The sequence below is a fragment of the Danio aesculapii genome, chromosome 12, assembly GCF_903798145.1.
Source record: "Danio aesculapii chromosome 12, fDanAes4.1, whole genome shotgun sequence".
Taxonomy (NCBI): Eukaryota; Metazoa; Chordata; class Actinopteri; order Cypriniformes; family Danionidae; genus Danio; species Danio aesculapii.
In genome coordinates, this window is record NC_079446.1 from 563,001 (window position 1) to 579,593 (window position 16,593).

The 16,593-nt window shown below is 43.1% G+C and overlaps 1 protein-coding gene across 2 annotated transcripts; it reads right to left on the reverse strand.

Annotated features, from left to right (window-relative positions):
* Window positions 1-1,522: 1,522 nt before the first annotated feature.
* Window positions 1,523-16,162, reverse strand: dhrs7cb (dehydrogenase/reductase (SDR family) member 7Cb). Of its 2 annotated transcripts, XM_056469546.1 has the most exons (7): window positions 16,052-16,162; window positions 7,082-7,238; window positions 6,246-6,358; window positions 5,435-5,645; window positions 4,027-4,119; window positions 3,328-3,519; window positions 1,523-3,231 (listed from the first exon to the last, which is right to left on the reverse strand). In XM_056469546.1, the coding sequence occupies exons 2-7, from the start codon at window positions 7,233-7,235 to the stop codon at window positions 3,020-3,022; spliced, it is 975 nt and encodes a 324-aa protein (XP_056325521.1). In that variant the 5' UTR covers window positions 7,236-7,238; window positions 16,052-16,162; the 3' UTR covers window positions 1,523-3,019. The 2 variants fall into 2 exon arrangements, with proteins under 2 accessions (XP_056325521.1, XP_056325522.1); XM_056469547.1 differs by lacking the exon at window positions 7,082-7,238 and having other exon boundaries at window positions 16,052-16,161.
* Window positions 16,163-16,593: the final 431 nt, after the last annotated feature.

A 16,593-nucleotide genomic window follows, 5' to 3' on the forward strand; every position in this document is an offset into this window, starting at 1 on the left:
GTCCAAACACATGCGCTATAGGGGAACTGATCAACTACATTGGCCGTAGTGTAAGTGTGTGTGTCCTGGTCCTCCAGATTGGGGGTTGAGCGTTGGGTTAACGACCCACCTCATAAAAATTGAATGTTAGGAAACACCAACATGATGCGGCTAAACATCATCTTGGATATAAACAGCCCTGGGAGTAAAAGTGCATTATTATATATATTAAATATTATTATTAAATATATGTATATATTCACACATTTTTCCGCTTAAAGGAACCGTTTTGGTTCTGTGGATGTTAAAGTTCTTCATGGAACCATCAATGCCAATTTCATTATTTCTTTATTTAACTTTTTTAATGTTAAAGTATGTTATTAAATCATTATTAATATTCTATAAATTTCTCAACTGAGAAGGAAGTATTTAATTTTATTATTCCTTTAAAGTTGAATCAAATCAACCTTATTATGAGTCATTTTAATGTAGAATTCATATTTAAAATGTCAATTCTGTTAAAACATTACGTCAGAGCATTATTAGCTTAGTCTAATAAGTAATGTACTAATGTTCATTCATCCATTTTCTTTTCAGCTTAGTCCCTTCATTAATCCAGGGTTGCCACATCGGAATGAACCACCAACTATTCCAGCATATGTTTTACGCAGCGGATGCCCTTCCATCATGGGAACACCCATACATTGTCATTCACACTCATACACTACGGACAATTTAACCTACCCAATTCACCTGTACTGCATGTGTTTGGACTGTGGGGCAAACCGGAGCACCCAGGAGGAAACCCACACCAACACGGGGAGAACATGCAAACTCCACACAGAAATGCCAACTGACTCAGCCGAAGCTCAAACCAGCCACCATCTTGCTGTGAGGCGACAGCACTACCTACTGTGCCACCAAAAGTAGTAATTTTAGGTCAATTTAATGAGTAACAAATACAGTGTATTTGTTTATTAAAATAAAATGATCTACCAATGGGGTGAAATAATATTGTTTTTCATTTTTGACATAAGCTTATTCTTCTCACCGCATTGTCAGATTATTTTGCTTGTTTTAATGACGAACTCACTTCATTTTGACTCATTATTTCTGAACACAAGATTATATTGATTTAGTTTTTTTAGCAGGCGTATTACTTATATCATTAGTAGTTATAAAGTATGATCTTATTTTGCATGCCTAATCCTATGCAAAACTTAAACTCAACTTCAGCCTTACTAACTATTAATAAATAGCTAATGTATTAAGCTTGTAGTGTTAGTTAATGCTTTTTGTTAATACTGTGAATTGTGACTTAACTAAAGTGTTATCGAGAATGCCTCTTGATTTAAAATATTTTAGATATCTGGACTAGAAACAAGACAAAAACTCGAAGAAAACGCAGTGTTTGCGGTGTATGGTCTGTTTGAGAGCTGGTGTCTGTGCTTCTCTGCTCGGTGTGTGTTGGGTTTGACTGCCCTCTGCTGGAGCTCAGGATCAAAATACACTGAAGGACAAAAGATGACAGAAACTAAAGACATCCGCATTCAGCAGCTTTTATATTGCCATTGTGCTCTTAAGCTTTATTGTTTGTCCTCTTGTGAAATTTTTATTTATTTTCAAATATTTCACAGGTGCTGTTTCATTTCTCACAGTATTCCTTGTTATATTTTTCTCTTGGAAAAACTGATTTCATTTATTTGTCTGAAAAATAAACAATATATCATTTTTTTCTGCTCATTGAAATATCTTAGTAAATACTAGTGTTTTTGAACATTATACTCCATATAATAAACTTTGTTATTGCATTTTCCAGCATCCTGTAATATTAACTATAGTGGACTGATATAAATATTGTGAATCTTGTACATATACACTGTAATAGATACTGTAGTGTACTTTAATTTTTACTACAGTAAACTGTGGCGTATTGTAATGTAATAAATAATTTAATTGTAGAAACTACAATATTGGGTCATTTGTTTATATTACTGTTGTTGTTGTGTTACCATAGCAACTATGGAATCACCAAAACAGATTTATTCTTATAGTTGTTGGGTTACCATAGCAACTATGGAATCACCACAACAGATATATTTTTATAGTTGTTACCGTAGCAACCTATAATTGACGACAACAAAACACTAGCTATAGTTGATGTGTTACCATAGCAACTGTAGAATGACCGCAACAGATCAATTACTACAGTTGTTGTGTTACCATAGCAACTGTAGAATCACCACAACATTTCAATTATTATAGTTGTTACCATAGCAACTGTAGAATGACCGCAACAGATCAATTACTAGAGTTGTTGTGTTTCCATAGCAACTGTAGAATGACCACAGCAGATCAATTACTATAGTTGTTGTGTTACCGTAGCAACTGTAGAATCACCACAACCGATCAATTAGGTTACTATAGTTGTTGTGTTGCCATAGCAACTGTAGAATCACAACAACAGATATATTATAGTTGTTACCATAGCAACCATAGAATGACCACAACAAATCAATGTTATAGTTGTTGTGTTACCATAGCAACTGTAGAATCACCACAACAGATCAATTACTATAGTTGTTGTGTTACCGTAACAACAGGAGAATCACCACAACAGATAAATTTCTATAGTTCTTGTTACCGTAGCAACTGTAGAATGACCACAATAGATAAATTACTATAGTTGTGTTACCATAGCAACTGTAGAATGACCACAACAGATCAATTCAGGTATAGTCTGGCTAAAAAACACTATCATATACTTTCTCACAGGTGGTTTTAGCTGAAACAGTAATCTTTTTATAAACTAGTATTTAATAAATATATAGATAATAATAATATATAATAATAATATTCTAATCAGTTTTTTAATAAACTCTGTAGGTCTAAATTGAACCCAGAAACAATAAATGAATGTAGTTGATATGCATGTTATTCCTCATGGTGAATGATTGATAATATTATGATTAGTCTATATTAAGTTCATTCACTGCTAGCAGCCTCATGTTTCCTGGTGTGTGTGTCTGATTTCTGGTGTTCATTTCAGCTGTTCGGCCATGGCTCCATCCCTCACGCCGGCCGACACCACCGAGAAGAAGCATCCGGGCATCAGAGCCCGAATGTAGAGGGCCACGGTGGGCACGGGGTGGGCTAGAAACACCTCCCGGCTCTGTCTGTTCACTGAACGCACGATCTCCTGCGCCAGGATCTGCGGCCTCACACCGTGTGTGTTCAGCTTACTGCGGATGTCTGAAACAACAGCTCAGGTCAGCAGACACATACAGCGTTACACATGCAGACTTCAGAACTAGTCAGTGTGTGTGTGCGTGGAACTCAGTGACTCACAGGCCCAAATCGGATTGGTGGGTGTGGCTTTAGTGGGTGTGGCAGTGGCAGGCGTGGCCTCAGTGGGCGTGGCGTTCTCAGCTCCAGCATTGATGAAGGTGTGGCTGATGGTGCTGACGGAGATGCCGAACTCCTCCACCTCCGCCCGCAGACAGTCAAAAAACGCCTGCACCGCATGCTTGGATGCTGCGTCTGATAACACAAGCAGCAGTGCTCTATTATGTCTAGTCTATATGTCTATATGCTCGATTTATTCAACCCATGTGTAGCGTTCAGATGGACTCCCCTTTGGTTATGTTGGGGCTGTTTTTGCTCCATTGACTTCTATTATAATCACATTTATTGATTGTAAAGCCATGACAGCAGATAATCATGCATTCTTGAGTGCTGCTATTGTGTGTGTTGGTGTTGTATATTACGCTACGCAGCACATTTTCTGTTATTTTACACTCTTATTTCTCTAGATATTATTTATTTAGATTATTTCAAACATCTGAAATGTCAATAAAAGTCTCTTTGTTAAACTGTAGAGTTGAATATTCAACATCAGAAGTGGACAGAGCAGAGATTAGCATCCCATAATGCAGTTCACCACCACTAGTAAACACAAAACACGGAAACTATTCATTGACAGATATTTAGACAGTGTATGCTGTGTGTTTAGTAGTCTACAGATGTTTGGTAAATGAAGACTCTTACAGCAGGTTCTGAACGGTAGAGCCAGTTTCCCCTGAATGCTGTTGACCAGCACAAACTGACCGGTGCGTCTGGTGATCATCAGCGGCAGGACGCCTGTGAGGAAAATAGACTTATTCCAAAAACTAGATTATTTTTATTATGCCATCGGCAGATTATTTAGCTTGTTTTAAGGAAAAGCTCACTTCATTTTGACTCATTATTTCTGACAACAACGCTATATATAACGCTATATATATTCACTTGTCTAGAAAATGCTTCTTCATTTAAGAACTTTTAGATATAAAAACTAGAAACAAGATAAAAGCTCAACCCAGGCTCATTATGGATATGTTCCCCCTCATTTCTGGAGATCGTGAAATGCGTCCCAAGAGGTTTGGTTTTTTGGGGAGTTTTTGTTTTCGTGAATCCACCAGAGGTCGCTGTGTACGCTTTTTCCAATCTCAAATTTCTCTTGCGAGTACCATTCACGCCTGCTGTTCTTACGTAAATCCACCAGAGGTCACTGTCGACTGACTGATCGACAGAATCACTGACCGACCAAGCGACTGACCGATCCCCCCCCACCCCCTTCCCTAAATCCAACCGATAGTGTTTTTAAAAGCAATCCAGAAAAAGAAAACACCTCACGGCCGCCTGATTTTTACCATGTTTTCAGATTTTACCACACTCTCACCCTGTTATTTACTTGTTTATTATATTTTTTAGCTTTTGTTTTTGTCTTACCTGCTTTCTGGAACCGTTCTTCACTTAACTCGAACCCCGAAGTCATAGTAAACTCCTCTCTGCATCTCAAATCCTCCAACATACGCAACGAGCCACTGGACAAACTGCTAACAGTAAAGCTGTCCACATGGAGGTAAGCGGTCAGCTGGTAGCGTGAAAAAGACCGGCATCATACCACCCTGTGGTGTTTGCTGTAAAGACGAAATGCAGCCATACGTACCACTAGCTACATAATTCGCGCTCTCCAGAAATGTATACAGGGGTACATTTTCAGAATGAGCCTATGTTGCAACCTCATGATAAAAGCTTCAGTGGTAAATCAAAACAAGAACATTAGATAGAGACATCTAGAGATGGTAACTGTCTCCTGCACAGTTAAAAATGCTTTTCTTACTGAGAGTTTTAGTCAAATGAGTCAAAATGAAGATAAAAACAAGCAAAATAATCTGAAGTAGGCAAAATTAACTCATTTCAAAAAAGCGAAAGCTAGATTATTCTACTTGTTTTAAGGAAAAACTCTCTTCATTTTGACTCATTATTTCTGAACACAACACAATAAATTTTACTTGTCTAGAAAATGCTTCTTGATTAAAGAATTTTGAGATATTTGGACTAAAATCAAGGCCAAAGCTCTGCGTAAGAGCAGCATTATGTGCAGTGTGTGTGTCCTCCAGCTGTGCTCCACCTTTGGCCAGTGTGATCGGCCCGAAGTAATTGACGTCCATGATGGTTTTGTCCATTTCCAGAGTGAGATTCTGCACCGGCGCTTTCACCTTCATGCTGCTGTTGCAGATCAGCACGTCCACACAGCCGTAACACTCGCAGATCTCAGACACCACGTCTGAAATATTCTCCATATCACTGAAGTCCAGCAGGACCAGCTTCGGTGTGAAGGTCTGAAACACATTGATGAGGATCTGCAAATATTATATGAACTGATATACAGCTGACGTCAGAATTATTCGCCCTTCTGATAAACTGAAATGATTCAACTAATTTCTGTTTAAAGGAGAGAAGATTTTATCTAAACATAATTAATTAATTAGTTTTAATAACTCATTTCTAATCACTGATTTCTTTTCTCTGTGTCATGATGACAGCACATAATATTAGACTAGATATTTAACTAGTATTCAGCTTAAAGTGTCATTTAAAGGCTTCACTAGGGTAATTAGGGTAAAGTTAGGGTAATTAGGCAAGTCATTGTATAACAGTGGTTTGTTCTGGAGACAATCCAACACTAATATTGCTGAAGGGGCTAATAATATTGACCTTAAAATGGCTTTAAAACTATTAAAAACTGCTTTTATTCTAGCTGAAATAAAACTAATAAGACTTTCTCCAGAAGAACAAATATTAGAGGAAATACTGTGAGAAATTCCTCAATCTGACACAAACACACAGACACACTCTCTCACACACACACGCACATATCTACAGACACAGGCAAACAGACGCACACAGACAGACACACACACACATAATGTGATGCGCACCTGACTGGGGTCTGATCCACTGCACAGACTGTCATACAGAGACTCCAGTTTATCCCAGCTCGGCCCACACAGAACCAGTCTCGCCCCGCCGGCGTGAAACAGACGTGCACACTCTGAACACACAGAGATCACACTGACATCAGCACACACTGCTTTCCTTACTTATATATTTTGAAATTCATTAATTATTTCGGTTTCCTTCGTCTTAGTCTCTTTATTCATCAGGGGTCGCCACAGCGGAATGAACCACCAAATATTCTAGCATATGTTTTACACAGCGGATGCCCTTCCAGCTGCAACCCAGTACTGGGAAACATCCATACACACTCATTCTCTCTCACACACACACACACACACACACACACACACTCATACACTACGGCCAGTTTAGTTGATCAGTTCCCCTATAGCACATGTGTTTGGACTGTGGGGGAAACCGGAGCACCCGGAGGAAACCCACACCAACACGGGGAGAACATGCAAACTCCACACAGAAACACACTCTGACCCAGTCGGGAATCAAACCAGCAACCTTCTTGCTTTCAAGCCACAGTGTTAGCCACCGTGTCGCCATTTTTAAAAATAAAATAATATAAAAAATAATAATAACAATACTTATTAAAATTATTATATAATTATAATAAAACGACTGCAATATAAATAATAATAATAATAATAACAATAATAATAATAATATAAATAATAATAATAATAACAATACATTATTATTAAAATCGTTACTGAAACCTATTAAAATACCTTTCCCAAAACTACACTTTTGTACTTTGTTGATGATGAGGAAGTCATGAACAGAGCATTAATGAATGAATCTTTACCGCTTCCCATCCCGGACACGGCGTCTGTGATCACCACCACTTTATTCCTCACCACAGACTTGGACATGAAGCGCATCACCTCATTATAAACATAGTAAATTCCAGCAAATACCACGATCAGCAGCGGCAGCACCATCACAGAGGGGACGGCCATCCTCTGAAAACACAAAACACACACATGTACTGGAGGAGGAAATGATGAACACCTGATTACATCCTCATAATACATGCAGCGTCTTAACACTACACTGTCAAAAAGACCTGATTATCAACAGTGTCTGTGTTTCGTTTGTTTTGTACACATGCTGAATTGCATTATGGGATGCTGATCTCTGCTGGGACGACTTTTAGATTAGATTAGATTCAACTTTATTGTCATTACACGTACAAGGCAGCGAAAGGCAGTTTAGGTCTAACCAGGTGTCATGGATTGGTCAGGCTCTCACGACCCCCACTCACGAAGATCACCATCACCTGACTTCTAATGAGCACACAGCTGCATCACATTCACGAGCACCAGATAAAAGCACAGCACTCCAGTCGCTCATTGTCCGGGCTCGTCTCGACGAAAGCGGACAACTGAGCGACCACTCAGCGTAGTCATCCTCAGCTAAACAAACGATTTACTTACCTGTTCTCTTTGTATTCCTCCTAGTCTTCCTGGTCCTCCCGAATCGTCCTGTCTTCCAGTCCTTCCAAGTCTGTGTCATCCTCTGTCAGCTGTATCTGGTGTGTGCTGTCCATCCTCGTGTATTCCTGTTACCCAGCCACGGAGGAAAAGACCCCAACATCATTCCTGATCCTCCTGGTTATCCTTCATGTGCTCCTTGTTGTCATTCAATAAACACCCTAACGTTTCCTTACCTCTGTCTCCTGTCCGCTCCATAACAGAAGCCCGGACCCATAACGACGACAACATGAGCACCCTCGATCACTTTCAAGAGCTGGTGGACCAGTTGAAGCGGATTCTACAGCCACCAGCTCCACTTTCCAACGCACCACCAGCACCGAGCACTTCCGCCTCCACAGTTTCTTCTTCGGCCCTTCCTTCCAGTCCCATGGCCCGACCAGCGCCCTACTCAGGCGGAGCGGGGGAGTGCAATGGTTTTCTGTTACAATGTTCCCTCATATTCGAAATGCAACCTTCTCTATATCCCACAGATAAGTCAAAGATCGCCTACATCGTATCACTACTCTCTGGACCTGCACTTAAATGGGCTGAGACGATCTGGAACCAAGCCGGGCCGGTCATGAATTCCATCACTACCTTCACGGAGTATTTCAAAGAGGTGTTTGGACGTTCTGATGGGGAAGTAGCCGCTGGAGAGCAGCTGTATCATCTAAAGCAAGGTACTCTATCTACACAGGAATATGCTCTCCGGTTTCGCACTCTAGCAGCTGCAAGTGGATGGAATGAGAGATCGTTGTTGACCACGTACCGGCTCGGCTTGGAACCCACTCTCCGAATCCAGCTGGCCACATTAGATGATACAATGGGTCTGGAGAGATTCATCCAACATTCTCTCCGATGTTCCGATCGTCTCCGTTCCTATCAACAGGACACCATCACCCCCTCGTCTGCACTCCTCCAATCGCCTGAGTCAACAGCCTCTCCAGAACCAGAACCCATGATAATAGAGTCTGGAAGACTGACATCAGCGGAACGACAGAGGAGGCTGACCCGGGGTCTGTGTCTATACTGCGGTGTCAGTGGACACACCCGTATGGAGTGTCCCCTTCGTCCCATTCGGACTTCAGTGAGTGTATTCAGTACGAATATTGAACAATGTAAACCACTTACTACCACCGTACAAATAACTACTGCCTCTATTTCTCTCCTTGTCACAGCCCTCATCGACTCCGGGTCAGCAGGGAACTTCATCTCCCAATCCCTCTGTCGTCAACTCCACCTCCGTACTGAGGCGTCCTCGCATATATACCAGATACAACCGATAACCCAGTGCACTCGATCTTCGACCCGTATCCATCGACAATGCGAAGACATCCTTCTTCAAGTGGGGCTGTTACATCAAGAGAGGATTCAATTTCTGGTTCTGGAGGGTGCAAATATGGACATCATTCTAGGGCGCCCGTGGCTGGTGAAGCACGATCCCATCATCTCTTGGGGCACAGGAGAGATAAAGAAATGGGGATCTGGATGTACACCTACCTGTTTTCCAAATCTCCCTCTTCAAGGTCGGAACCCCATTTCTTTGTTTGCAACATCGGTCGAGAGCCCTCCTGAGAAGCAGTCTATCCACATTCCTAAGGAGTACAGCTCCTTTCATGATGTCTTCTGCCCCAAGAGAGCTTCCCAGCTACCGCCGCATCGGCCATGGGACTGCGCGATCGACCTAGTTCCAGATGCCCAGTTGCCAAGAGGTAGGATCTACCCGCTCTCGCTTCCAGAGAATCAGGCAATGGAAGATTACATAAGGGAGGCTCTGAGTCAGGGGTACATACGTCACTCAAAATCACCAGCCGCCTCAAGCTTCTTCTTTGTGGCCAAGAAGGACGGAGGGCTGCGTCCATGCATCGACTACAGGGTCCTAAATAACGGTACAGTAAAATACCGATATCCCCTTCCTCTGGTACCAGCCGCTTTGGAACAGCTCCGAGAAGCTAAAGTCTTCACTAAATTGGACCTCCGCAGCGCGTATAATCTGATAAGAATACGTGAGGGGGACCAATGGAAGACAGCATTCGTGACCCCTACTGGCCACTATGAATATGAGGTCATGCCTTACGGTCTGGTCAACGCCCCCTCCGTATTCCAAAACTTCATTCATGAAGTCCTCCGGGAGTTTCTTCACCACTTTGTAATAGTGTACATAGATGACATCCTCATTTACTCCCGGAGTGAGGCCGAACATCGCCAACACGTTGCGGAGGTCCTACACACATTGAGAGAACATCACCTCTACCTCAAAGCGGAGAAATGCTCATTCCACCAGAAGTCGATTCATTTCTTGGGATACATCATTGATCAAACCGGTATACGTATGGATGGGAAGAAAATTGAGGCTGTTCTATCCTGGTCAGAACCCACTTCCATTAAGGAGCTCCAGAGGTTTCTTGGGTTTGCTAACTTTTATAGACGGTTTATCAAGGACTACAGCAGGATTACATCACCTCTCACTAATCTCCTCAAGGGTAAACCCAAAGGACTGGAGTGGACCAAAGAAGCAGCCGCAGCCTTCCGCCTTCTTAAGAAGGAGTTCACAAGGGCCCCACTCCTGACTCATCCTGACCCAAATCTTCCTTTCGTGGTGGAAGTGGACGCATCCACCACCGGCGTCGGGGCAGTATTATCTCAACATCATGATACACCGCCCCGACTGCATCCCTGTGCCTATTTCTCTCGGAAGTTGAGCCCGGCGGAGCAGAATTACAGCATAGGAGACAGGGAGCTGCTAGCAATCAAGCTAGCCTTGGAGGAGTGGCGTCACTGGTTGGAGGGAGCCAAACATCCGTTCCAGGTGATCACAGATCACAAAAACCTCCAATATATCAAAGAGGCCAAGAGACTATGTCCACGTCAAGCCAGATGGTCACTTTTCTTCTCACGTTTTGATTTCTCCATTTCCTATCGTCCAGGACCCAAGAATCTAAGAGCAGACGCTCTCTCTCGTTTACACGAGCATCACGATCATGAAGAACTCCCAACGAAGATTCTTCCCGAACACATCTCCATTTGTCCGATCACCTGGAACGCTCCTCCAGTCGTTGCCACTCCGGAAGCCCCTGCTCCGCCGGGATGCCCTCCTCATCGGCAGTTCATACCACCTGAACACCGGGTAGATCTGATCCACTCCTTACATACCTCGCTAGGCACTGGACATCCAGGGATCAACAATACTCTCTCGCTAGTATCCCAACGATTCTGGTGGCCAAACATGGCAAGGGATGTGAGGCAATATGTTCAGGGCTGTAAGGACTGTGCCCAATCCAAGAGCCCACGTCATCTACCCGCTGGAAAGCTCCATCCCTTGCCGATTCCGAACCGTCCCTGGTCACACCTAGGAGTGGACTTTATCACTGATCTCCCTTCGTCAGAAGGTAATACCTGTATTCTAGTCATAGTAGATAGATTCTCAAAGTTTGTCAAACTAATCCCTCTGAAAGGTCTTCCCACAGCCTTTGAAACAGCCGACAATATCTTTAATCAAGTCTTCAGGTCATTTGGTATTCCAGAAGATATTGTGTCGGACAGAGGTCCACAGTTCATCTCACGTCTATGGAAAGCCTTCTTCAAGCTCCTAGGTGTGGCCGTCAGCCTCTCTTCTGGATATCATCCCCAAACCAACGGGCAGACAGAGAGGAAGATTCAGGAGGTGGGACGGTTCCTGAGGACCTTCTGCAGTGGTCACCAGAGCTCCTGGAGCCAGTATTTGGGCTGGGCAGAATATGCCCAAAATTCACTGCGGCAACCCTCCACCGGACTCACGCCATTCCAGTGCGTCCTGGGCTTCCAACCACCGCTCTTTCCCTGGGATGGCGAACCATCTGATGTCCCCGCAGTGGATCACTGGTTCCGGGAGAGCGAGAGAGTCTGGGACGAGGCTCATCAACATCTGCAGAGGGCAGTCCGTCGAAGCAAGGTAACCGCCGATAGAAGAAGGTCTGAAGAACCCAGATACACACCCGGACAAAAGGTGTGGCTATCCACCCGGGACATACGCATGCGACTGCCCTCTCGCAAGTTAAGTCCCCGATTTGTTGGTCCCTTCACCATCGTGGAACAGGTTAACCCCGTCACCTACAAACTACAATTACCCTCTCACTACCGTATTCACCCTACATTCCACGTATCACTCCTGAAACCCTATCACGATCCTGTTCTTCCCTCCACAGAGCCTGACCACGAAGAGGAACCCCCTCCTCCACTGCTCCTAGAAGAAGGAGCCGTCTACGCAGTGAAGGAGATCTTGCGTTCCCGACGTCGTGGTGGCCAGTTGGAGTACCTGGTGGACTGGGAAGGGTACGGCCCCGAAGAAAGGACATGGGTTCCCAGAGCTGATATTCTCGATCCTAGTCTCATGGTGGAGTTTCATGAGAGCCACCCTGAGTTCCCAGCGCCTAGAGGCAGAGGGAGACCACCACGGCGTCGGAGGTGTCGGCCCTCAGGAGCGGGCCCTGGGGAGGGGGGTACTGTCATGGATTGGTCAGGCTCTCACGACCCCCACTCACGAAGATCACCATCACCTGACTTCTAATGAGCACACAGCTGCATCACATTCACGAGCACCAGATAAAAGCACAGCACTCCAGTCGCTCATTGTCCGGGCTCGTCTCGACGAAAGCGGACAACTGAGCGACCACTCAGCGTAGTCATCCTCAGCTAAACAAACGATTTACTTACCTGTTCTCTTTGTATTCCTCCTAGTCTTCCTGGTCCTCCCGAATCGTCCTGTCTTCCAGTCCTTCCAAGTCTGTGTCATCCTCTGTCAGCTGTATCTGGTGTGTGCTGTCCATCCTCGTGTATTCCTGTTACCCAGCCACGGAGGAAAAGACCCCAACATCATTCCTGATCCTCCTGGTTATCCTTCATGTGCTCCTTGTTGTCATTCAATAAACACCCTAACGTTTCCTTACCTCTGTCTCCTGTCCGCTCCATAACACCAGGAGTGCAATACAGCAAGTGCAGGATATAAGCAGTGGTGTAAGGTAACTAATTACAAATACTTAAGTTACTGTAATGGAGTAGTTTTCCTCAAGAATTGTAATTTACCAAGTAGTTTTAAAAATGTGTACTGTAGTACTTTAGTGCTGTATTGGTACTTTTACTCCATTACTTTCCTTCAACCTGCAGTCACTACTTTATTTATTCCTGTCTATGGGGATTAGAAGGATCATTCCCGTGATTGCTGTCCAGTCAAATCACACATAAAAGATTAATCGCATCATAATGAACTACCTCAAGACATGCAGCAAACTGTTTGGAAGTATTAAAAGTGTCCAAGACGATGTGCAAAATCTTTACATGCATTGACCCAGAGACTGTTTAGATGATGTCACTGATGAGAAGTTGATGGATGTTTACTGTATGATGACCGAAATGCCCTTAAACAGACAGCAGGCACAAGACGTCAACATGATGTTAGATTAACGTTGTACCCCAACATCGTGGTACGTTGCATTTTGTTTGGAAATGAAAATCGGTTTGATGCCAGAACTCAATGTCAGGCCGACATCAATGTCCAACGTCCAACCTAAAATTAACCAAATATCAACGTCTAATGATGTTACAGCTTGACGTTGTGTTGATGTTACCACAATGTCTATCAGACGTTGGATTTTAGTTGCCATACCTGACGAATAAATGTCAGTATCTGACATCAATATGTCGTTGGTTTAAGATGTTAGCTCAGCGTTGGATTTTGGTAATTTTCTAACACAACCTAAAATCAACCAAATATCAACATCATTTGACGTCGTTATTGGACATCAAAATAGACGCTGGCTAGACTTGAATTTTGGTCACCCGACGTCACAACCTAAATCTAACCTAAAATTAACGTCTTATGACGTGTGCGTGCTGGACAATCACTAAATGCACTACAGACTGTTACGTTTACACACACATGCACAAACTACATGTAAGCTTTTTACAGCGTAATACTCACTACTCACTACTCAAGAGTACTTTGGTAAGGTCTACTTTTAACTCAGACTTTGAGTAATATTCACAACAGATACCTTTACTCTACTTGCACTGCATTTTTGGGCACTTTGGGACTTTGCAGAACTCTTTCCACCACTGGATATAGGTATAAGTTATATATATGGTATAAGTGCAATTATAGAAAAGCTATGGTGATATTTACAGATGGGTGTACTGTGAACATTATATACAGGTTGTAATAACTATGAACAGAGATTTACAATAGATGAAGGGTTAGGATGTAGAATATTCAACTCTACAGTTTAACAAAGTGACTTTTATTGACATTTTAGTGGTTTGAAATAAAATAAGAAATAATATCTAGAGAAATAATTCTGTAAAATAACAGAAAATGAGCTGCAGTTTATTACGAGGTTTCTGTAGCGTAATACACAACACCATTCATTCATTCATTTTCTTTTCGGCTTAGTCCCTTTATTAATCCGGGGTCACCACAGCAGAATGAACCGCCAACTTATCCAGCACATGTTTTACACAGCGGATGCCCTTCCAGATGCAATCCATCTCTGGGAAACACATACACACACATACACTACGGACAATTTAGCCTACCAAATTCACCGGTACCGCATTGGACTGTAGGGGAAACCAGAGCACCCGGAGGAAACCCACGCGAACACAGGGAGAACATGCAAACTCCACACCAAACACCAACTTACCCAGCCGAGGCTCGAACCAGCGACCTTCTTGCTGTGAGGCGACAGTACTACCTAATGCGCCACTGCATCACCCATATACAACACCAACACAGATAATTTAGAACTGCAGAATAATAAAATAAATAAAAATAATTTAAATAAATAAAAAATAAATGATTATTATATAGAAAATATAGAAAACTTCTCATTTACAGATATTACCCAATACCTAAACCCAACTACTACCTCACTAACTGTTAATAAGCAGATAATTGGTGGTTCATTGAGCTAAAAGTCTTCGTCAGCGGTTTGTTAATATCAGGAATTGTACATCAAAATCAAGTGTGAAAGCTAAATTGGCTGTAGTGTATGTGTGGGTGTAAATACAAGAGTGTATGGGTGTTTCCCAGTGATGGGTTTGCAGCTGGAAGGGTATCCGCTGTGTAAAAGATATGCTGGAATAGTTGGCGGTTCATTCCGCTGTGTCGACCCCTGATTAATAAAGGGACTAAGCTGAAAAGAAAGTGTGGGCGTCACGGTGGAGCAGTGGGTAGCACAATCGCCTCACAGCAATAAGGTCGCTGGTTCGAGCCTCGGCTGGGTCAGTTGTTGTTTCTGTGTGGAGTTTGCATGTTCTCCCCGTGTTGGTGTGGGTTTCCTCCGGGTGCTCCGGTTTCCCCCACAGTCCAAACACATGTGCTATAGGGGAATTGGGTAAGCTAAACTGTCTGTAGTGTATGAGTGTGAATGAGTGTGTATGGATGTTTCCCAGTGATGCATATGCAGGGATAGTTGGTGGTTCATTCCGCTGTGGCAATCCCTGATTAATAAAGGGACTAAGCCGAAAAGAAAATGAATGAATGACTAAAGTGTGACCAAAGCAATCATCTTCCTAACAAGCAGCAGTAATATCCCAAGTGCAGCAGCTCATAGTTGTGTATGTTCATGATTTTCTAGAACAATCCATTTTAATTCAGTGTCCAAGTGTCTTTAAATATAAAGTGCACCATCAGACGTGAGTGTTAGAAAGAGAGGGGAATCAGAAGAACCAATGCTGAAACTCTGAACCGTCGTGTGTGTGTGTGCGTGTGTGTGTGTGTGTGTGTGTGTTTCTATAAGTGAGAAGCAGATCTATAAATAGCGCAGCTCTCAGCGCTGACACTGATACACCAGCGGCACATATTTGGACAAACACACTGTAGGAGGACAGACAAGCGGCTCTCATTCTGTTATTAACATACGAACACACACACACACACTGCTGTAATGGTGTTTGCACTGTACAGACTGTATATTCTCTCCTCTCCTCCTAAACCAGCCCTCACAGCAAACAATCTGCACTTTGACATATTCAAAACACTGAAATGTCCCCACAATGTCAAAATATAATGGTATTGCTATACTTGTGGGGACATGTGGTAAAGAATACAGGGTACGCACACACTCACAAACACGAATACACAGAAAAACACACACTCACTCACTCACACATATACAGTACACATCAGAGCTGAGATTCAATGTCAAAGGCCACACACACACACTTATAACTTAGACAAACACACACACTCTCTCTCACACACACACACACACGCAGTAACCCCACATACAGTAGACTGTAATCTGCTTTATTTCCACTGTTCTTACCGTGTGTGTGGACGGTTACACCAGTCTCCAGGAGAAACGTGTGTGAGCCTGACTGTGGTCTTCTGCTCATTCAGACTCGGTGTGTGTGTGTGTGTGTGTGTGTGTGTGTGTGTGTGTGTGTGTGTGTGTGTGTGTGTGTGTGTGTGTGTGTGGAAATAGTGTCCGGATCACAGCTCTTTTAATAGCAGAGACTCAAACACAGACTGACATGCTGAGAGCTGTTCATCTGTTCACACACAACGTACGGTGGCACTGAAGAACTATCCGTGTGAGGGCGCCACGGTGGCTCAGTGGTTATCACTGTGTCCACACCGCAAGAAGGTCGCTGGTGAGTGTGTGTGAATGAGTGTGTACTGTTTCCCAGTACTGGGTTGCAGCTGGAAGGGCATCCACTAAAACATATGCTGGAATAGTTGGTGGTTCATTCCGCTGTAGCGACCCCTGATGAATAAAGGGACTACACTGAAGGAAAATGAATGAAAGAACTATAGGAAGAGCCTACAAAACATGAAAACCCAACCTGTGTGTGTACTTGTTTTTAT